The 23412-nt window shown below is 43.7% G+C and overlaps 1 protein-coding gene across 5 annotated transcripts in view; it reads right to left on the reverse strand.

The window, feature by feature from the left end:
• Positions 1 to 23412, reverse strand: part of LOC126458007 (prominin-like protein) — a 517920-nt gene that overhangs the window by 269522 nt on the left and 224986 nt on the right. For 4 of the 5 annotated variants that reach the window (XR_007585562.1, XM_050094783.1, XM_050094782.1 and 1 more), the window contains exon 3: positions 15946 to 16026. The exons of the other annotated variant lie outside the window; for it this stretch is intronic. Coding sequence is in view for 3 of the 4 variants with exons in the window: in XM_050094783.1 (XP_049950740.1) it covers positions 15946 to 16026 (81 nt within the window). In the remaining variant the exon portion in view is untranslated. The remainder of the gene's footprint in view (positions 1 to 15945; positions 16027 to 23412) is intronic. 5 annotated transcript variants of the gene reach the window in all.

The following is a 23412-nucleotide window of genomic DNA, read 5'->3' on the forward strand; positions in this document are numbered from 1 at the left end:
AGTTTTATGGGCCTTGACACGGACAGGGTAATTGTGGAGAAGGGAGGTGGCAAGCAGATGTTGTGCTTGAGAATCAAAAGTAGTCTCCAAAAGTAAAATGCCATTCCGTAAATGAGAGCAGGATTTCACAGGGCCAGCAACTGCATCAACGCCTTTCTGAATAATAAACGAATTTACTGTGGCAAAGGACTGACTGTCTTCAGTATGCGAGACCACAAGGAACCATGGTGCAGTGGGAAGGGTCTTTCAATCATCAGCCGCATTACGTTTACGTTTTGTAGACTTTGACTGTGAAGGTGACTGGCTAGTTGCGGGAAAATCCCCCACGATTGCCACATCTCCGATGGTGCACTCCTTCCAACTGGGGGACCCTTTCACAAGGGGTCACACCTGCCTTAGGTGATTGTTCACACCTCAGGTCACACCTCCCCAATACCTGACAGAGGGACCAATTGGCAATTTGGGAAGGCTGCAGCTCAGGCAATCGAACCTCCCTGGGCCTGGCCTGTACCAGGGGGTACATGCAAACCCTACCTGTCAACCTGGGACTGGGAATTACGTATTAACCAGTACCTGTTATGCGTCAGACACATGGGCTGGTCTTCAGCAATGTACAGGAAGGAAGAAGAAAAAGATTAACCTCAAACACTGAAGCGGAGGAACAAGAGGAGAAGGGAAACAAAAAAAGGAAAAGGGAGCGAAAAATAAAGGTGAGACTGTTCTAACATCAGCGACAGACAATACAGAAGATTCCCAATAACACCCCAGATATGTTCCCCTAGGGAGGGAAAAGATTATCAAAAGGAGAGTCATGTAGCACAGAAAGGAAAAAATGCTGCAAAGGCTGGGGCCCCGCCGTAGCCAAGTACAAACCCGCCAAAGAACAGCGAGCCCCCTGGGGTGAGTTAAATGTAAAGCTGACATTAAAACAGTGCAGAATGTCACTGCCACACACTTGTGATAAAATAAATCAGATATGATATCAAGGGTAGGTAATTAGTTTGTGATGTCCTTAAATGACTATGCTAACTTACTTTTGTGCTAACTCTAGTTTCAGCACAACTACTATCAATAATGTCTTCAATACAAACAAATCTTTTAACATGTCCCTATAGGGAAAATACTTTACCACGAATCATACGTTATCATATTTTTTTATTCTAAACGTGAAAAAGAACTGGTTCCCGCATCCATCTCTCCTTCACGGAACTAGGGAGTATGGCAACTGGGGCTTAGCAAGGTATGGATTTCAAACACACACCTCCATGCTTACCAGCAATGTACCTTCCGACAGTGAACTTGTCAGCAAAACCATCAGTGTGTATACGTTAAATTTCAATGTTTTAACTGTCACTTTTATAGCCAGTCTTTGACCCAGGTGGCAGACTGTATTTACCTAGACATTCAATAGTGATTCATCGTCTCTGCCAGCTTTCACAAGTGGGGCGCTGTACCTTCACTTTGTATGAGGGGAGGACGGGGGCGGGCGCAGCAGCAATGATCAATGATTTATGGTGCACATGATGTAAGTATTCCATGGTGCAAAAAAGGGCAGTTGTAAATGGTAGAAATTATTCCCAGCAAGATCAGCAAACTTTCTTCTCACCATAAGATGGCAGCCAGCTGAATCACTGAAATACAGTGTCAAGATGGTCACATAATCCAGCAGCAGACCCAACGAGAAAAGATAAGTTAATACGCCATGAAAGTTTCTGTAGTCATAGCTGTCATTCAGTTTCAACCAAATCTGTAGCAATATCACATGAAAAATACAGCACTAATTGAACATAAATTAACATATATAATTTGTAGTACATCAACACTACAGCAACCATTAGATTCCGTCAAGATAGTGGGAAGTAGAGATTCTTAAGAGGAAGACAAGAAGATTTAATATCTTCCAAAGAAAGATTTCAGAGTCTTAAACTTAGAAAGCTAAGAAGGAATAAGTATTAATGGAACTTCAGTTTCCTGATACTTTAGTAAGGAATTCCATTAGGTGTTTAAGTTTTAAAAGTATGCCTCGAACTCCATTATGATTAGACTAAAATAATGCATGGAGACTACAGAGGAAGTTAAAGTAAGGATATTGAGCCAGTAACCATTTTTTATTTACAACAATTTAAAACAATAGCTGTATGGATGCCAAAATAAAAAACTAAATCTTCGAATTTGTGTGTGAAAAAAGTTTACTATCAGTGTGTTTTACTAGTTTTGACTTGTGACTTAATCTTGGTCCTTCGGTGCAAACAGCATTAGGAAACTGGACGCTGCTCAGCATACACTGGAGAGATGAATGTTAGAGAGAAAGAGAGAGAGAGAGAGAGAGAGAGAGAGAGAGAGAGAGAGTAATTCGTGATTTATGGAAAAGACTGAAACAGAAGAGGTAATTGTGACTATGAAGAAAATTAAATTGATGCGCAAGAAGAAAAACTGATCAAATAATACCAGATACAAACAGAGATATTCTTTCATCATCTCATCAAGATTTGTCAAGGATGCTAACAACCTGGGACTGACACAGTGGTACCCATTTGCAGTTGCTCAATGCATATCATCACAGAAATGAACTATGGAGAAGCATAAAACAGAAGTTCAGTAGGCTTTTCCAATAGTAATAAGGTGCAGATCACAGATCACACGTACTGTCATCAACTTCAAGCTGAGATACAAAGATCGTATGTCATGTTGATAATTACCTTTGGACCTTTCCTGTGGCACATCCAGTCCATGAAATAAAAAGTGGAGTTGGACGTGCTATCTGCAAGAAGTTTAGTAAAACAACAGGCACACTATGTCATGAAATGAGCTGTATCCACAGAAAAGCAAAGCCATCAGCACTAAACATTACCAGATCTGAGCAAAATTAGCCTGCACATACTATGCACTGTGGTTGTTTCTGCTGATGTTTAATGTAGCCACAATTACTGGGCATGTTGTTTGTTATTTTTGCTCCTAAAATCAAGTATAATGAAAATGACATCCGAGCTAATTAAGCACATATATCTTCAGTAGAGTTCAGTTGCGTGTCTTCCCCTCAGGCACGAACATCACACATGTCTATATTCTACCTAAGACCCACAACATGGCTGCCACTGGTTCATAGAAATTCAAACTAGCAAAGTAGTTCGTGTGCATATCATATTAAGAATTTAGCCTACTAGGCATATTTGACTAACTGAAGATAGCATTATGGTCAACTTAGATATAGTGGCACTGTTTACAAATGTACTCTCTGGACCTAACAGCTCATTTTTTTGAAGTGTGTTTTAGGCAAGTTATTATAAAAAGGATACTTGTTACCATTCAGCAGAGATGCTGAGTTGCAGATAGGCACAACAAAAATTGTCAAAAAAGCTTTTGGTAAGGGGAAGGGGAGCACGGAAAAGGAGAGAAGTAAAAAGACAGTGGGTGTGTCGGTGGTACAGAGGGCTGTGTACTGCTGGAATGGGAACGGGAAAGGGGATAGATGGGTACAGGACAGTGACTAATGAATGTTGAGGCCACAGTTGGTTAGTGACGATTCATGCAGACAGTCATTTTCTTGTTTGTCACGCCTACATAGAATGCAGCACAGTGGCTGCAGCTTAACTTGCAGATTATATGACTGGTTTCACATGTAGCCCTGCCTTTGTATAGGTAATGTTTGTGACCAGACTACTCCAATCCATAGGTGGTGGGATGATGTATGGGACAGGTCTTTGCACTTTAGGTCTATTACAGGGATATGAGCCATGAGGCCAAGGGTTGGGAGCAGGGGTTGTGTAGGGATGGACGAGGATATTGTGTAAGTTCGGTAAGTGGTGCAATACTGCTGTGGTAAGGGTGAGAAGGATAGTGGGTAGGATATTCCTCATTTCAGATCACGATGAGAGGTAGTCAAAACCCTGGCAGAGAACGTTATTCATTTGATCCAGTCCTGAGTGGTCCTGAGTTACGAGGAGAATGCTCCTCTGTGGTTGGACAGTGAGACTTTGGGAGATGGTGGATGAAAATAGAGATACAGCACAGGGCATCTGTTTTTGTAGAAGGTTTGAAAGGTAATTATGGTCCGTGAAGGCTTCAGTGAAACTGCTGGTATATTTTGAGAGGGACTGTTCTTCACTACAGTTGTGATGGGCACGGTTGGCTAGGCTATGTGGAAATGACTTCTTTGTATGGAATGGGTGACAACTTTTGAAGTGGAGGTAATGCCCGTGGTTAGTAGGTATAACATGGACGGAGGTATTGATTTAGCCACCTGTGAAATGGAGGTCAACATCAAGAAAAATAGCTGTTGGGTTGAGGAAGACCAGATGAAGTTAATGGGATAGAATGTGTTGAGGTTGTGAAGGTATATGGATGGTATGTCCTCACCCCCTGATCCAGATCACAAAGACAGCATCAATGAATCTGAATCAGGTGAAGGGTTTGGGGTTTGGGATTCTGTGTGGTTAGAAAGAATCCATTTAGATGGCCCACGAATAGTTTGGCATAGGATGGTGCCATGTGAGTGCCCTTAGCTGTACCCTGGATTTGTTTGATGGCGATACCTTCAAAGGAAAAGTAATTGTGGATGATTTATGGCTGGTCATGGACACTACACAGGAGGTTGTAGGTTTGGAATCCATTGGGCATTGGGTTCAATAGCAGCAAGGCCATGGGCATTAGGGATGTTGGTGTAAAGGGAAGGGGCATCAATAGTGACAAGCAGGGAATCGTTGCAAAGGAACACGAAGTGTGGAGAGTCGATGGAGAAAATGGTTGTTATCTTTTATTTAGGAGGGCAGGTTGCGGGTAAAAGGCTGAAGATGTTGGTCCATGAGTGCAGAGATTCTCTCAGTGGGGGTACAGTAACTGGCCACAACGGGACTTTCTGTGTGGTTGGGTTTATGGACTTCAGGATGATGTACAAGGTAGGGGTTAGGAAAGAGATGGACTCCGGGGAGAGGTTTTGGGATGGGAGAGACTAGAGCTCAAGCTGGATTTCTGAAATGGGTTCACTGTGGCAGAGTTTGTATATGGATGAATCTGACAGCTGGCAGAGTCCTACACAATATCCTTGTCCATCCCTACACAACCCTCACTCCCAATTCCTTGCCTTATGGTTCATATCCCTGTAATAGACACTTCGCAAGACCTGTCCTGTCATCCATCCACCACCACCTACTCCACTCCGGTCACAACCATCACCTATCCCATAAAAGGCAGTGCTACCTGTGAAACCAGTCATGTGATCTACAAGCTAAGCTGCAACCACTGTGCTGCATTCTGCGTGGGCATGACAGCCAACAAGCTGTCTTTCTGAATGAATGGCCACTGACAAACTGTGGCCAAGAAACAGATGTCCCACCCAGTTGCTGAGCAAGCTGCCCAACATGAAAATCTCCATTTCAATGACTGCTTCACTGCGTGTGTCACCTGGATACCTCCCACGCCATCAGCTTTTCTGAACTCTCCCTACAATATATCCCACATCCCCCTAACCCTCCTGGCCTCAACCCTCATTAGTCAGTGTCCTTTATCCCCCTGTCCCCTTCCCTGTTCCCTATTCCAGCGCTATACAGCTCTATTCCACAAACTCACCCACCATCTTTTTACTTCTCTCCTTTCCCGCTGCTCCCCCCCCCCCCCCCCCTGCCCGTGCCATATGCCATATCTAGTCTCTCAACTGCACCTATTTACACTACCCCTCTCCACCTCATCTTTGTATGCTCCAACAGGCAGTACTTTACAATCTGCCACTCCTACCCTGCCATCCCTCCACCTCCCTGCCTCAGCCTCCTCCATATCACCGCCACTTGACATTGTTTCTCCTGCTCACAATCTGGCTGTAACACCCAGAGGCTGTGGTCACGTGTGTGTGTTTTTTGTCTAATTCTGATGAAAGCCTGTTTGGTGACAGCTTTGTTGGACAGTGTTTTTGTTGCGCCTATCTGCAACTCAACATCTCCACTAAATGGTGAGCTGCAACAATCTTTTTCAAAATACTGTCTGTATTTAGGCATACTCTTACGTAATCCTATTTTTGTGCAACAGCTAGCATTACAATCAGACAGTCTGATGGGAAGCCTGTTAGCTCAAGCAACTGCAAACCTCTTTACGGGGTAGCTTGAAGACTCTTCCTCACACACAGCCCCATTAAATCCTGATCGTTTTTCCCCCAGTCCTTTGGTGACATTTTAGTTCTGTGGCCCTACTGACATTAAAAAGCACTGACAGACACATTATAGTTCACTACGATGGTAGAAATAACAGCACTCTGCCCTTCCTACATATCTTCATCTATTATAGATGCAATGGGTGATGTTTGCAGCATATACAGAAAAGCTATGTCCACCAATCTATACTTGCGTGCTCTCTGCCTCGGGAGAGTGTTGTCATACAGACTTATAAAAATTGAGTAGAAGTCGTATCAGATGCTGATAACTTGTCTCAGCTCACTTAAAAAATCATCATAAATGATGGCTACAGCCACTATCAAATAAATCAAGGGATCTCACGTGCAAAATGCAATAAGAACATAGACAAGGATCAGGGGGAAAAAGCGTGTATTCCTGCTATTCTGTGTAGGGTAAGATTAGCTGCTTTCTAACAAGTGACAGAATTAAATTAATTTTTAGGCCTCTACCAAAGATTGGCGAACTACTAAACTAGTAAAAAAATATGGCCAGTCTGAGAATGCCTTTGGTATGGAAAATACCCCATGAGTGCAAACAAATTTTTCATGGTTACCAGTGATACCCAAAAATATTCCCCAGAGTTCTCCAGGTCAAATTTAGTACTTTTCCTAAATCATACAGTACTTACTTTCTAAACAATTTTGTGTGATATTATCAGAAAATCTACAAATTTTGTCAATATATAAGAACATAATAGGGACTATATTCTGAGTTAAAAGAAGAGGGTGAAAATATTTAAACTGGACCCCATTTACTTTAATGAAAAAATAAACATTGTGGGTTTTGAAGACCACACTAAGTGTCAGAAGTAATTGAACAAAAAATTGTACGAGAATTGGAATAGGACTAGGTTTAAAAGGAAGTAAATCATTACTGATAAAACGTTTCTATAAAGAACAATCAGCTGTTGGGAGCACACACTGACATTAAAAGAAACAGCATTCCTACTTTGGCAAAAAAATTACAATTTTACAAAGAGATCTAAGAATAAAATTCAAATACAATTTGAACAAAACAACTATGAAAGGAATAGTAACATACTAGTTTTGGGAAGGATGCGTACATGAACATTACGTGAAGTCACAAGCAGGTATTTTTTTTACTGATGCAACTTGTTTTCCAATCTGAGAATCCTCAGCTTTGTTTTCTTCGTTTGTAGCTCTGTTAGTTTCTCCCTACCCTCTCTCCTCTTTCTCTAAGCTACACTTTTCTCTGCAATGCACCTACCATATATCATATACATTTCAAAAGCTGTGCATTAACTGCTTTGTGATGGGTAGATCCAACACACTCGGCAAGCTCAGCCATATCATGAATGGTACCGAGAGCTATGAGGGATGCTTCAATCACATTTTCAACCAGAATGTAGGAGTTGCCAGAGAAATCTCTTCCAATGCTGGCTGGCATTGTAATGAAAGAGAATGCAAGCTAGCTTGATAAATTTCTTCAAATTTTCATGTCCACTCTTATCGCCAATGATCATCCAGAACTGACTGATATGATAATGATCCCCATCAAATTCTTTGAGAAGTTCCCTTGCAGACCTGATCTCCAAAAGATTTTGGATTTACAGGCAATGGAATCAGCCTCATGACATCAAAGCAATTTAAGATACTGAGATGTGTCGATGCTATGCCTAGCTGTGTCTTTGCAAGGTCAGTGTTTACTGTCACTAATATGGTGCCCTTTGTAAAGGAATATGCCAGGGGCAATTTCTCTATAATGTTGGGTACCGTATGCTTCATACACATAAGGCATTATTCTGGAACACTAAGATATATTTCTCCAATACTTTACATTGACTTAAGAGCATTTTTGGTTCCACTCACATTGTCCACATTCTGAGGTCTCAACAGATATATGATGTCGCTCAAACCAACTTTGACTCCAAAACTTCTGGTTTGACATATTTTCTTGTTAATTGGAGAGAAGTGTAGAGGAAAGCAGCTAAGAGGACATCTGACTGAAATTTAGCCAAAAATGCCCCAACCTGAGTAGCCACAGTCTCAAAAACTACAAAATAAGCTCTCAGTATTTTGTCCTTCAAAAGATTCATGTTATTTGGTAGCAATGACCCTATAGGAATTTCCATAGTGAGTTTATGTTTTGGTTTTACCTCCTCCTGAACTTTAGTCACCCATTCTGCTTCCTTCACATACTTTTCAACAGCTGTTAATATTTTCTGAGCCCTGACTGCTGTCATTTTATTTTCTACTAATTGAATGGAGCAGAAATTCTGTGGGGAAACAAAGGTAGAGGTAATATTGGTGAAATCGGCTCTGGGGGAGGGAATGATTTTAGACAGATTACATAAAGCTCTCAGAAACTGAACAAGGTTCCAACCACCAGTAGTATGACCTATCTTAAAGGTGCTATGCACTGTGTCTAGACTTCATGCCCGCATTCAAAAGAAGAGGATACCCTGGATTACACTTGACTTTAAGCTTGCTTTTCAGTTCTCTTAGGAATGCCTTGTTGACAACAGGGCCACCCATAGACACATGAACAACTTGCCGTTTCTGATGTACCTTGGACTAGCATGCTCTTGTCTCAAATTCTTCAAATAAATCTTTTGCAGCATATTCCTCCAAAAACACTGAAGTACGATACCTTATTGAAACATTGCCCAAAGCACAATACCAGAAAACAGATTCATTTCTTGATTTTTTGATAACCTTATCCAAAATCTCATGACCATGTCACAGGCAGCAGAAGTATCATGTAACAGTCGAATGAAAACCAGCTCTCATCTGAACTCAATGCTATAATTTACTTTTGACTTCTGAAGCTTTACTTTGGAGGCAATGTCATTGTCTGGGACCATATTCAGTATTGTCCTAATGGATTTTGCCAAAAATATAGTACAGTTTTCTAGTGATATTCTGCAGCAAATTAATGAAACCTCCAAAAAATTCAAGTGGCTTGGAGTAAAGATTAGCTTAGGAGTCTAAAATAGACCTCTTCAAGACTTGCCCAGGGACACAAAGAAGTGTATCATCAGGTTGTGGATTTTGTGGTAACAAATCCTTATCAGGCTTGGGATCCCATGGTAAAGAAAACCACCACCAACGACTGCTGTTGAACAGCTCTCAGCTGTGATCCTAATGGCAATGGGAACATTAGTTTTCTCACTTCAAAAGAAACCAGCAGCAGTTAAGGCACCATGTACCATAGCAACAATTTATACAGTATTTCATTAGTACACTCAGGTTCCACACAAACAATCAACTGCTTGGATATAGAACATGTTACACTTTAAACCAAAATTAAAGCAGGACATCAATAGCATTACAAAATAAAAACACACATTCAAAGTTCTAATTTACATGAATTTTTTTTCCAAAAAATGTCACGCAGACTGTTATGAAATTTACCAAAACTTACCCAATGCCACACTTACATAAAACTTGAAGGTAGTTTACAGGATGTGGGTTGCAGCTACTGTGCAATAATTTTACCACCATAACCTCCACTTCCTTGATAATGCACAGTTAAATTCTGAAGTTTACAACTAGTTCGATTCTGTAGTTATTACAGAAGAAAAACTGGCTGAAATATGTCACCATGAGTCATGACAAAACAAACTCCGCACCCCCCCCCCCCTTTTTTTCCAGAGGACTAGTGGAGAGCAACACGGTAAACCTACTGTGGATCGTTTGTGACTCAGGAATTACCGCCAACAAAGAAGCTGACTGGCCAGGACTAGGGTGACAACTCCTTTTAGTGGACTGGGACCTATCCCAGATATCACTAAGGCAATGGTAAAATCAAAAATACATATCCTTATCACGAGGCAGCATGTAGAAAATTGGACTATGGCTCAAAAACAAAAACATGGCAAGCTAATGATGCTGAAGCCATGTTTCAAAAGAAGTCCTGTAATTCTGAACTTTAACAGGAAACAGATTTAACTCATGACTGGCCATGAGAACTTTAAGAAACAAATACACATGATGAATACGAAGGAGGAAGCCCCTAAGTGCAGACCATGTGATGAGGAGGATGAAACCAAACCACATCTAATTTTCCAATGTGAAGCTCTGGAGGGCAAAAGACATAGAATATTGACGTCAGTAGAGCCTGAAGGAATCATTTCTAAGAAGAAACTACTAAAGAGCAGCCCTAAAGGGCAGCCCTACCAACTTTTTATCAAAGAGGAGTCACAAAAATTGGTATTGCAAGTGCTGGGAGCCCAAGTAGAGTTCTCGGTCAAGAACCATGATTCAGTGTCAGAAATGCATGACTAGACTTCACAGGATGAAACTGGATGCCACAGGAAAGGGTACAAGTGGGAGCCCTTCTGATAGCTTCTTCGAGCTGGCTTTCAATCAACTACTTCTTAAGGGGACCAGTTGGTTTTTCTAAAATCACAGAGAGTGAAACCACATCATAAACTCAGTTCCAGTGCTGTCAACAGTGGACTAAGACCACTGTTGCACAAATCAAATCAAGAGGTATCCCTGACGTACTGGGTCCACTAACTTCAAAGCCAATGGTACTATTGAGCCACAAACTTAACAATCATAGTAAGCTCATGACAAGATAAGGGGCCAGTAAATATGGAGAAGAGAAGTGTGGGCAATGAAACAGTGAGAATTCAGGTTTTGCAGGCAGCTAATCTTAAATTAATAAATACGGGCAGCCCTACCAACTTTTTATCAAAGAGGAGTCACAAAAATTGGTATTGCAAGTGCTGGGAGCCCAAGTAGAGTTCTCAGTCAAGAACCATGATTCAGTGTCAGAAATGCATGACTAGACTTCACAGGATGAAACTGGATGCCACAGGAAAGGGTACAAGTGGGAGCCCTTCTGATAGCTTCTTCGAGCTGGCTTTCAATCAAAGTTACAGGCAGACTAGCAGCTATACCAAATGCGAAAATCACTGACATACAGTGCACGGGTAACCACTTGATGGTGATGAGGAAGATGTCTCAGCAGAGCCCTGTGGGTTGCAGCTATCTTGGACCTACAGGAAGCTGAGTGATATATCAGGTCTAATCCTAAATAATCAGGAGGATAAAAATTGACAGACAAAAATGGAACAAGAGTCTTGACAGCCCCAGTCACAGTGAGTAAGTCATAATGATAGTGTCAAGCAGTTTCAAATGCCTTGTGCAAATAAAAAAAAAAACTGCACGTTTATGAGACTTCTGTGGAATTCTTTTTCTAAGCTTTCCATATGATTAGCTGTGGATTGTCCCACCTGAAAACCACACTTGTATGGCGACAAAACATCCTATGATTCAAGAACTCAGCATAATCATCACGCTATCATTCATTAAAGCAGTTCCATAAGCATGTTGAGACAATTTAATCAGTTTCTGCTGGCACGTGTTGGTTTTCACCTGGTTTAATGATTTGGAATATAATACTCACTACCCTTTGGGAAGGGAAAGCACCTTCTCGCCAAATAAACTTGAAGCCCCTGAGTACTTTGAGTCTGAGTCACATTCAGAAGTGGGATCATCCAAATACGAATCAAATCAAGGATTAAGGCTGTATCACGAGAAGAGTCAAGAGCCTGAATCAGTTACCAGACAGTTACAAAGGAATAAAAGATAGGGGTGTGGCTTCAACTCATCTTTTATGCAATCGATAGGTAGCTGGTAAAGAAGAAGATGCCAACACTGTTGCAAAGTGGGTCGAGAGATATTTAGGAAAAACTGATGCGTCAATAGCAATGCCACCATGAAGGAGGAGACACAGAACGGTAGTTGATCTTCAACAGCTCGACAGGTACGGAGTTTAGGTAGTGTGTGTGGCTTTGAGGAGAGTCACTTAAAAGTTATGAGGACGGTCTGAGAAGAGTGTTGCTCGAGATGTCATAAGCCCCTTTGATGGTCTTGAATAACAGTTAACAATGTCCTCGGCCCTCCACAGAGCCAGCCACCAGACAAGAGAGGGCCATAGTAGTTTTGGCGGATGGACGTCCACATCGAAAATGGAGAGCCAAACATGGTACTGGGCCTGCTAGGTGATAACAAGAAAGCTACAGTATCAACAGAAAGGGGTCACTGTGACAAAGATCAGCATATAACAATCATTGTAGTGAAGCACTGATATTAAGAGAAGATCATTAGGTTGACAGCTGAAACGACTATGTGGGAGGCATTAAAGGGGGCAGGCATACCATTACTGAAGGGTGATAGATCAAGATTGGGAAAGAAGAATATCAATCAGAAGCCCCCTACCGAACAACATGGTACTCCAACACAAAGGATGGTGCACACATACCCAACTGGGAAAATAAGGAGGAGGAGGAGGAGGAGGAGCAGGTGGAGGGGATTGGGGGGGGGGGGGGGGGGTTCAGATTAAGAAGTCAGTAAATTCCCTACCCAGGTGTTTGTAAATGTTACGAACTGTGAGTGTTGGTGTCACTCACACTCACATTGCTGTTGGTACCAATGTGGCATGGAGGGGAATCCATTCACAAATAATATCTGTCCTAATCAATGTACAGATCTCTTCAGATTCCCTCTCGGGATCCATACAGTTCTAACATAATATACAGTAACACTGAAGGGTTGGAGAATGGTCATCAGTGAAATCCATTTCTTGGAGAAAAACAGATTGCAGAACAGGGGAATACATGTTGTTACAGTTCTGGCTTGTGGATTACCCACTGCAGTTCCACTAAATTACCACTTTAAGAATGTCATGGTTAGATGCGAAGGGGCCAACAGAACACATCATGACCCAGGATCACTGTGTCACTGGTGGGTGCATAAAAACATTGATGAACACATTATGATCAGCCAGAAGATTAGCTACCTAATAACCGGTATGTCCAACTTTGGCACTGACAACAGCGGCGATGAGGCCTTGGTAGGTTGCTGGAGGGAGACGGAACAGCGCACACACGCAAACAACCCCCCCCCCCCCCCCCACACACACACACACACACACACACATACCTCGATACACTCCGTCACACACTTGGCCTTGTAACACGGCACGTTATCCTGTAGAAAAACACCACTGCTGTCACGAAACACGATTGTCATGAAAGGGTGTACATGGTCTGCAAGTGGTGTATGAAACTCCTTGGCTATCATGGTGCCTTGCATGAGCTCCACTGGAGCCATTGATGTCCACGTGAATGCTCCCCTGAGCATAAATAGAGCCACCGCCAGCTTGTCTCCGGCCCATGGTACATGAGTCAATGCGCTGTTCCTCTGGAATACAACAGCATGATGAAGAAGGTATCAGGATTCATTACACCATGCAACACTGCCACTGCGCCCACGTCCACTGCTGATGGTCACATGCCCATTTCAGTCATAGCTGCCAATGTTGTGGTGTTAACATTTGCTCTTGCATGGGTTGTCAGCTGCAGAGGCCCATCATTAGGAGTGTTCGGCACACTGTGTGTTCAGACACACTTGTATTCTGCCCAACATTACAGAATCTGATGTTAAGGTCTGCCACAGTTTGCCATCTGTCCTGTTTTACCAGTCCTCCCGCCTACAAGATCCAACATCTGTAATGAGGTGTGGCCGCCAAGCCTCATTTCTGGGCATCATTTTGCCTTGGTTTTGCCATGTGTTAAGACAATCATCCACAGCACTCCTCGAACATCTGTTAAGCTGTGCATTTTCCGCAATGCTCACGCCGTGCCTCTAGGCCATCACAATCTATCCTTGGTCAACCCCAGATAGATTGTGCACCTTCCCCATTTCACACACAGACAGCACGCTCACCAATATTAAATGCACTACGTATCTGACTAGCAGTCATTCCTCGCCATATGCTGCTGCTACCACCTGGATGGTATATCAATAGTAGGCCAGTTGTCATAATGTTCTGGCCGATCAGTGTAGGTTCTGAATACAATTGTGCAGAGGGTCTGGAACTTCTGCAGTCGCTGCAATAGCCTGCTGTCAACACTTCTCTGAAACTAGTTTAGAGTTTTAGTGTCTTGCAAGAGCATATCTGCTGTTAGAGTAGGAACTGAAGAGGAGCAGGCATCCCTGGGATCTGCAGCCGTTGGCTCCTGCAGCCAATGCCTCATGTCGAGTTGTTGGTTGGTATATTTCTGGCTAGACGGTTCCCTAAAACTAGTCTTGTCATCGGAAGTCATCACAGAATGATGATGATGATGATTCTCTGGGAAGGTGCAAGGAACTGCAGTCCTCGAAGATGGTGCTACAAATGTCGCATGAGGGGAGGGATTATACCTCTCATGGGCTAATTTACTGCCACAATCACTAGACGTCAGTGTTGAGGGAATAGGGAAAATAAGTCTCAAGGGTACTGGTGATGACTTGGCCACAGTATGCCAAAAGTTGATATCACTGGTTTGGGATGCAGATGACTGTAAATTTTCTGAGCTTCCAAATATAAGATAACCAAAGAACTTACGTAACTGGATTCTATACACCTTAATTAGGGTAGTACAATTGGGGATTGCAGAGGGAGATCTCCTCCGCAATTAACACAGATGGACGGTTGCTCAAACGGTGCATTTTCATGAAGCAGCCGACCACATCTCCGTAAAATTTTTATGAGAGAGTAAAACTTGGGATTGGGTAGGATTCACTATTTTAAGTAAGACTGAATCACCTTGTAATTTACTGAAGAAAGGGGATTTCGCCTAATACATTTTTAATATTCTCCGCAAAGAACATTGATGCAGTAGGGTAGTAGGTAGTGCAGGTGCCAATAGCACTTATGAATTCAGATCTGCCTGACGAGACTACCATAGTCTCACAGCCACCAGCTTGTAACTTTGGTCTTTTCATTGCATCAAGTATCCACCATGACGCCACCTACTTGGAACAAGTGCTCGCCCTACAGGCACCACCCAGACAGAAAAATAGCCACCTTGTCTCCATGTGGACTGGCAACCTTCCCCACAAGGCCCACACGTCCATAAAGAAATTGGGGAATACAGAGGTCAAACCCAGATGTGGGCACCAAACACGAGTTAACTGAAGTGAGTTGTGCAAAATAATCCTCAAGACCATGTCTGATAAAAGGTGTAGAGTACGACTGCAACACAGAAAAGGAAAGGAAAGGAAGAAGTACTGCAATGGTTTGGGGCCAAACAGACCTTCACAAAATGAGTTGAAAGGCCCCTGACGATAAATCTTCATTTTGTTACACTTGACTGGCATTTGCTAAAAAGTATTGTTCTTATCTAATACCCAGGAATAATACATATAATTATGAAAGCCCAATACAGCTGAGAAATGCACTGATAATGTTGATGAACTGACAGTGTGATAATTATCTACGAGTATCATCATTATTTCCACATGATATCTATAACCACTTCATGGAACTTTAAGTCAGTGAACTCTCATTGGATGGGCCAAGTTGGTTCTTTGTACAGTTCCAAGAAACAGGGAAGGGCCAAAAAGATGATCTAAAGAAAGCTAGGCAGATAACATTAGAAAAATTTACAAGAAATAACTTGGGGACCAACTGATATGACCATAATGCATGGGGAAGTATAGAGGTAGCTTTTAATTAGCACTGAATGTTGAATGGTGGCTGCTGCTGCGTCTAATGATGGTGATAACTCTGCTAGCATATCATTGGTTTCAAAGTCCATATTAGTTGGTGTCATTTGCACACTGAATAATTCTTCACATATACAGTGTCTAGATCACACAGAAACTGTTATTCAAGCCTAATCCATACCGCACAATTTCACATACTTGACAATTGAATGCTTACTAGCAGTCAAACATCAATATAATTTTTTTATGGTTTTACTACACACAATTTCACATGCAAAGCACATACATTAAAAGCTTTTGGTTATATGTGTGTAACTTACTGCTGTCAAAACGAATAATTGAGTTCGCACGAGGTGGGCCTACTGCACTTCGGAGCAATGACTCAATATGCTTCTTTGAACCTGCATAGGGATAACAAGCACATGTTAACAATGACAGCATTACACACACACACACACACACACACACACACACACACACACACACACACACACACACACACAAAATAAATAAGCACAAAAACACAGGCAAACTCTTACACAAATAGGATGGGCAATTTCCTCCATCACAAAAAGATTGACACACACCACAAACAAAACAAATAAATGAATGCAGAAACACAGACAAACTCTTACACAAATAGCATGGGCAATTTCTTCCACCACAAAAAAGCTTGACACACTGCTGCAGCTGCCAAAATCCCTCTTTATGCATAGTAAAAATTACATGGATCCTAAAATAACTTAATTTATTTTCACCTTCTTCCTGTCTTCTTTCTCAATGTCTGACAGTGACATTATTGTTCAAGTGGTAATACAATAGACATTTTTCCCCCAAGAATGTAAACACATTGCAAAGACAGTTATTCCACAGGTGGCTCTTTTTCAACTAACTTTTTTTCTGTACAGTAGCAATCAAGCCATTAGAAATCGAACTCTTACAGCACCAATTAATATAAAGATGGATTTGTCCTAGTATTTCCAAGTGGTACAATTCCTGCCTATCCCTAAAATGGCTGAGTGGAGTAAAAAACAATTTGTACATGGCCAAAACACACACATACAAGGCTAGTATATTCTCTTGTTTTGACAAACAAATTTTGAAGATAGTATGATGCTTCCACTAGTAGATGTGAGAAGCCTGCAGGTACCACACCCCATGTACCTGCATGCAATCTCCTGCAGGATACTATTTCCTAAGACAGAGCACAGCAGCGGAGACTGTTTTTAAAGGAGGGAAGGGGGGAATGAGAAGGGGGGAGGGAGAAGGGGGAGGGAGAAGGGGGAGGGAGAAGGGGGAGGGAGAAGGGGGAGGGAGAAGGGGGAGGGAGAAGGGGGAGGGAGAAGGGGGAGGGAGAAGGGGGGAGGGGACAACTAGGGGAGAGAAAAATGCAAGAGACATTGGGCAAGGGAAGAATTTAAGTGGGAGTAGGAAGATTGGCTAATAAAATGAATAAGAATGGGTGGGGGCACAAAAGGGTGGTGGCCAAATGAGTGGTGGGGAAAACAGAGCTGAGGGAGGGACTGCCCACAGAATGAAGGAAAGGATATAGATTTCATGATAAAGGGCCTGAACAGAGTGGCAGAAGGCGGGGTCAGCGTGAGTGGCAACCTGTTGGAGAGGCCGAGTGCAAACGGCAACATGAGGGGTGGCAGCGGTACTGGGGGAGAGCAGCGGTGGTGGAGTTATCGGGAGATCAGCAGGAAGGGCTAGGGGAGAGCAGAGGGAGGGGGGGCGGAGGAGAGCCGTGGGGAGGGGGGGGGGGGAGGCAATGAGAGATCCATGGACAAAAGAAAGGGGAGCAGGGATAAGGGGCAGTGCAAAGAGGTGGCTGACAGGGAGCAGAGAGCGGAGTATGCAGGGTGAAGGGGGCAAGGAATTTGTGAGGGCGGGGCAGGTGCGACCAAGGGGGCAAGGCATTCGTGAGGGTGGGGGAGGCCAGGGGCCAAGGCATTCGTGAGGGCGGGGGAGGCCAGGGGGCAAGGCATTCGTGAGGGCGAGGAAGATGCGATGAAGGGGTAAGGCATTCATGAGGGCGGGGGAGGCAGGGGGGCAAGGCATTCGTGAGGGCGGGGAAGGTGCGATGAAGGGGTAAGGCATTCGTGAGGGTGGGAAGGGAAGATGAGTTGCCAGAGGCATAGGGCAGAGGGGAGGCAGCTGAGCGAGCGGAAGGTGACCAGCCGCGGGCTAAGGGGACGTGCCTAAGGGGACGTGCCTAAGGGGACGTGCCTAAGTAAGACTTGAACCAAGGACCTCTCGTTCCACAGCCGCTCACGCTAACCACGGGACCACGGCGCTCCTTAGCTCACACTCTCCTTGATGTTGCCTACGCTGCGCATGGACTACTCAGTTTGCATATTTTGCTTATTTTTTCATAGTTCCAGACAACTTCTTCCTGTTTTCTCGATGGATCTGTGTTCAGTCTTTCAAGGCCTATCCCTGTGCCAACTTATAACTAAATCTGAGGGGGGTGCGATGGGGAGGTTCCCTTGTCAGTACAACCTCGAGCTATTCTCATCTGAAATGGTTTGCACTAATGTATTTTTACACAGATCTTACAGATTTAATGCTGTTTGAGCACTTCATACATGGAATACATAAATTACAGCTTCACATGAGAAGTACACTTATGTTTGTAACTTGTTAGTTGAAATACACTCCTGGAAATTGAAATAAGAACACCGTGAATTCATTGTCCTAGGAAGGGGAAACTTTATTGACACATTCCTGGGGTCAGATACATCACATGATCACACTGACAGAACCACAGGCACATAGACACAGGCAACAGAGCATGCACAATGTCGGCACTAGTACAGTGTATATCCACCTTTCGCAGCAATGCAGGCTGCTATTCTCCCATGGAGACGATCGTAGAGATGCTGGATGTAGTCCTGTGGAACGGCTTGCCATGCCATTTCCACCTGGCGCCTCAGTTGGACCAGCGTTCGTGCTGGACGTGCAGACCGCGTGAGACGCCGCTTCATCCAGTCCCAAACATGCTCAATGGGGGACAGATCCGGAGATCTTGCTGGCCAGGGTAGTTGACTTACACCTTCTAGAGCACGTTGGGTGGCACGGGATACATGCGGACGTGCATTGTCCTGTTGGAACAGCAAGTTCCCTTGCCGGTCTAGGAATGGTAGAACGATGGGTTCGATGAAGGTTTGAATGTACCGTGCACTATTCAGTGTCCCCTCGACGATCACCAGTGGTGTACGGCCAGTGTAGGAGATCGCTCCCCACACCATGATGCCGGGTGTTGGCCCTGTGTGCCTCGGTCGTATGCAGTCCTGATTGTGGCGCTCACATGCATGGCGCCAAACACGCATACGACCATCATTGGCACCAAGGCAGAAGCGACTCTCATCGCTGAAGATGACACGTCTCCATTCGTCCCTCCATTCACGCCTGTCGCGACACCACTGGAGGCGGGCTGCACGATGTTGGGGCGTGAGCGGAAGACGGCCTAATGGTGTGCGAGACCGTAGCCCAGCTTCATGGAGACGGTTGCGAATGGTCCTCGCCGATACCCCAGGAGCAACAGTGTCCCTAATTTGCTGGGAAGTGGCGGTGCGGTCCCCTACGGCACTGCGTAGGATCCTACGGTCTTGGCGTGGATCTGTGCGTCGCTGCGGTCCGGTCCCAGGTCGACGGGCACGTGCACCTTCCGCCGACCACTGGCGACAACATCGATGTACTGTGGAGACCTCACGCCCCACGTGTTGAGCAATTCGGCGGTACGTCCACCCGGCCTCCCGCATGCCCACTATACGCCCTCGCTCAAAGTCCGTCGACTGCACATACGGTTCACGTCCACGCTGTCGCGGCATGCTACCAGTGTTAAAGACTGCGATGGAGCTCCGTATGCCACGGCAAACTGGCTGACACTGACGGCGGCGGTGCACAAATGCTGCGCAGCTAGCGCCATTCGACGGCCAACACCGCGGTTCCTGGTGTGTCCGCTGTGCCGTGCGTGTAATCATTGCTTATACAGCCCTCTCGCAGTGTCTGGAGCAATTATGGTGGGTCTGACACACCGGTGTCAATGTGTTCTTTTTTCCATTTCCAGGAGTGTAGTTTGTGTCTGTCAGTAGTGGTTTTTCTTGTAGTGAAGTCGAAGTAGATACTCCGTGCGAATTGGTATGGGTGGAAGTTATACTTAACAACCGAACTAAGTTAATAATTGGCTTTATCTACCGACCCCCAGATTCGGATGATATAGTTTCTGGGGACTTCAACCTTCCCTCAATATGTTGGCAAAAATACTTGTTCAAAACCGGTGGTAGGCAGAAAACATCTTCCGAAATTGTTCTAAATACTTTCTCCGAAAATTATTTCGAGCAGTTAGTCCACGAACCCGTGCGAATTGTAAATGGTTGCGAAAACACATTTGACCTCTTACCCACAAACAATCCAGAGCTAATAGAGAGCATCATGACTGATACTGGGATTAGTGATCACAAGGTCGTTGTAGCTAGCTCAATACCGTTTCTTCCAAATCCACCAGAAACAAACGCAAAATAATTTTATTTAAAAAAGCGGATAAATTGTCACTAGAAGCCTTCCTAAGAGACAATCTCCATTCCTTCCGAATGGACTATGCAAATGTAGACAAGATGTGGCTCAAATTCAAAGATATTGTAGCAACAACAATTGAGAGATTCATAACTCTTAAATTGGTAAGAGATGGAACTGATCCCCCATGGTACACAAAACAGGTCCGAACGCTGTTGCAGAGGCAACGGAAAAAGCATGCGAAGTACAGAAGAACGCGAAATCCCGAGGATTGGCTAAAATTTACAGACGCGCGAAATTTGGCACTGACTTCAATGCGAGATGCCTTTAATAGGTTCCACAACGAAACATTGTCTCGAAATTTGGTAGAAAATCCGAAGAAATTCTGGTCGTTATGTAAAGTACACAAGCGGCAAGACGCACTCAATACCTTCGCTGCGCAGTGCCGATGGTACTGTTACCGACGACTGTGCCACTAAAGCGGAGTTATTGAACGCATTTTTCCGAAATACCTTCACCAGGGAAGACGAATGGAATATTCCAGAATTTGAAACACGAACAGCTGCTAGCATGAGTTTCTTAGAAGTAGATACCTTAGGGGTTGAGAAGCAACTCAAATCGCTTGATGCGGCTTGTCTTCAGGTACAGATTGTATACCGATTAGGTTCCTTTCAGATTACGCTGATACAATAGCTCCCTACTTAGCAATCATATACAACCGCTCGCTCACCGATAGATCTGTACCTACAGATTGGAAAATTGCGCAGGTCGCACCAGTGTTTAAGAAGGGTAGTAGGAGTAATCCATCGAACTACAGACCTGTATCATTGACGTCGGTTTGCAGTAGGGTTTTGGAGCATATACTGTATTCAAACATTATGAATCACCTCGAAGGGAACGATCTATTGATACGTAATCAGCATGGTTTCAGAAAACATCGTTCTTGTGCAACGCAGCTAGCTCTTTATTCGCACGAAGTAATGGCAGCTATCGACACTCAGGTTGATTCCGTATTTCTGGATTTCCGGAAAGCTTTTGACATCGTTCCTCACAAGCGACTTCTAATCAAGCTGCGGGCCTATGGGGTATCGTCTCACTTGTGCGACTGGATTCGTGATTTCCTGTCAGGAAGGTCGCAGTTCGTAGTAATAGACGGCAAATCATCGAGTAAAACTGAAGTGATATCAGGTGTTCCCCGGAGGAGCGTCCTGGGACCTCTGCTGTTCCTGATCTATATAAATGACCTGGGTGACAAACTGAGCAGTTCTCTTAGGTTGTTCGCAGATGATGCTGTAATTTACCGTCTAGTAAAGTCATCCGAAGACCAGTATCAGTTGCAAAGCGATTTAGAAAAGATTGTTGTATGGTGTGGCAGGTGGCAGTTGACGCTAAATAACGAAAAGTGTGAGGTGATCCACATGAGTTCCAAAAGAAATCCGTTGGAATTCGATCACTCCATAAATAGTACAATTCTCAAGGCTGTCTCAGTTGGAAAGACCACATAGATAATATTGTGGGGAAGGCGAGCCAAAGGTTGCGTTTCATTGGCAGGACACTTAGAAGATGCAACAAGTCCATTAAAGAGACAGCTTACACTACACTCGTTCGTCCTCTGGTAAAATATTGCTGCGCGGTGTGGGATCCTTACCAGGTGGGATTGACGGAGGACATCGAAAGGCTGCAAAAAAAAAGGACAGCTCTTTTTGTATTATCACGTAATAGGGGAGAGAGTGTGGCAGATATGATACGCGAGTTGGGATGGAAGTCATTAAAGCAAAGACATTTTTCGTCGCGGCGAGATCTATTTACGAAATTTCAGTCACCAACTTTCTTTTCCGAATGCGAAAATATTTTGTTGAGCCCAACCTACATGGGTAGGAATGATCATCAAAATAAAATAAGAGAAATCAGAGCTCGAACAGAAAGGTTTCGGTGTTCGTTTTTCCCGCGCGCTGTTCGGGAGTGGAATGGTAGGGAGGTAGTATGATTGTGGTTCGATGAACCCTCTGCCAAGCGCTTAAATGTGAATTGCAGAGTAGTCATGTAGATGTAGATAGAATATAGTTCATTGCTACTTGGATGCATTATTCCGTAAATACCTTAATACATTTCTGATATACGAAATTCATTGATTATAGCTTTGAATAGAGAAGAAAATATACTTCTGTCTGCACACAATAAGACGAGCAATACATTATTGCTTGCGTGCAGTATACTTTAAACACTATGCAGGATGCCACTGGGGACGTTCCGCGGAGGGGATGGTCTGGATAGATGTCTGCCTATTACACATTACGACCCTCTTCAACTTTAGGCGGTCTGTGTCAGTCAACAGACGAGGTCAGCCTGTACTCTTTTGTGCTGGGAGTGTGGCAATCTCGCGTACAGACGTATGACACAAGTGAACCCAATCACCTGACTACGTTCGAAATCCGCGAGTTCCGCGGAGCGCCCCATTCTGCTCTCTCACGATGTCTAACGACTACTGAGGTCGCTGATATGGAGTACCTGGCGGTAGGTGCAGCACAATGCAGCTAATATGAAAAACTTATGTTTTTGGGGGTGTCCGGATACTTTTGATCACAAAGTGTACTTTCCTTTGGGTGAAACCAGTCCGTGGGAGCAAGCGAATGATAACAGTCGACGCGGTCAGGGGCATTCAGTCATGTGGGGAAACACTCAATCGTCTTGCCATTGTTATGTAATTATTGCTGACGTTTACATAATTATTGTTGACGTCATCCTGTTATTGTCTGTCGTAAGAGTTCCTGCCGTTCCGAGATTCAATTGTTATGGTAAGCCAATAAGTAGCCCTTCAATTTTCCGTCCATGTTTATGAATCGGTATTCAAAAGTGTACTTTGTGTCTGCATCAAAATTCCGAAACGCTCAGTAGCGTGGGCATTGAGTAAAACATATGATGGAATAAATAACAGATGATACCGTTTCTGCAAGGATGATTCCTATTCTGAAACGGTATTAATGAATGAAATTCAAATAAAATTAACGAATGGTGACAAATACTTCTCGCAAAAAATACTTGTGGCAAGATACAATAAACGCTTAAAAATCATAAGATTAAGTCCCTAAACAATTTTAAAAAATGTATTTTACTAGTTTTCTCTTCAGGGTCACCTCAGCATTTGCCAAAAATTCGAACTATCAGCTTAATAAGTCACAGCTGCAAAATACTAACACGAATTCTTTACAGACGAATGGAAAAACTAGTAGAAGCCAACCTCGGGGAAGATCAGTTTGGATTCCGTAGAA

The sequence above is a fragment of the Schistocerca serialis genome, chromosome 2, assembly GCF_023864345.2.
Source record: "Schistocerca serialis cubense isolate TAMUIC-IGC-003099 chromosome 2, iqSchSeri2.2, whole genome shotgun sequence".
NCBI lineage: Eukaryota > Metazoa > Arthropoda > Insecta > Orthoptera > Acrididae > Schistocerca > Schistocerca serialis.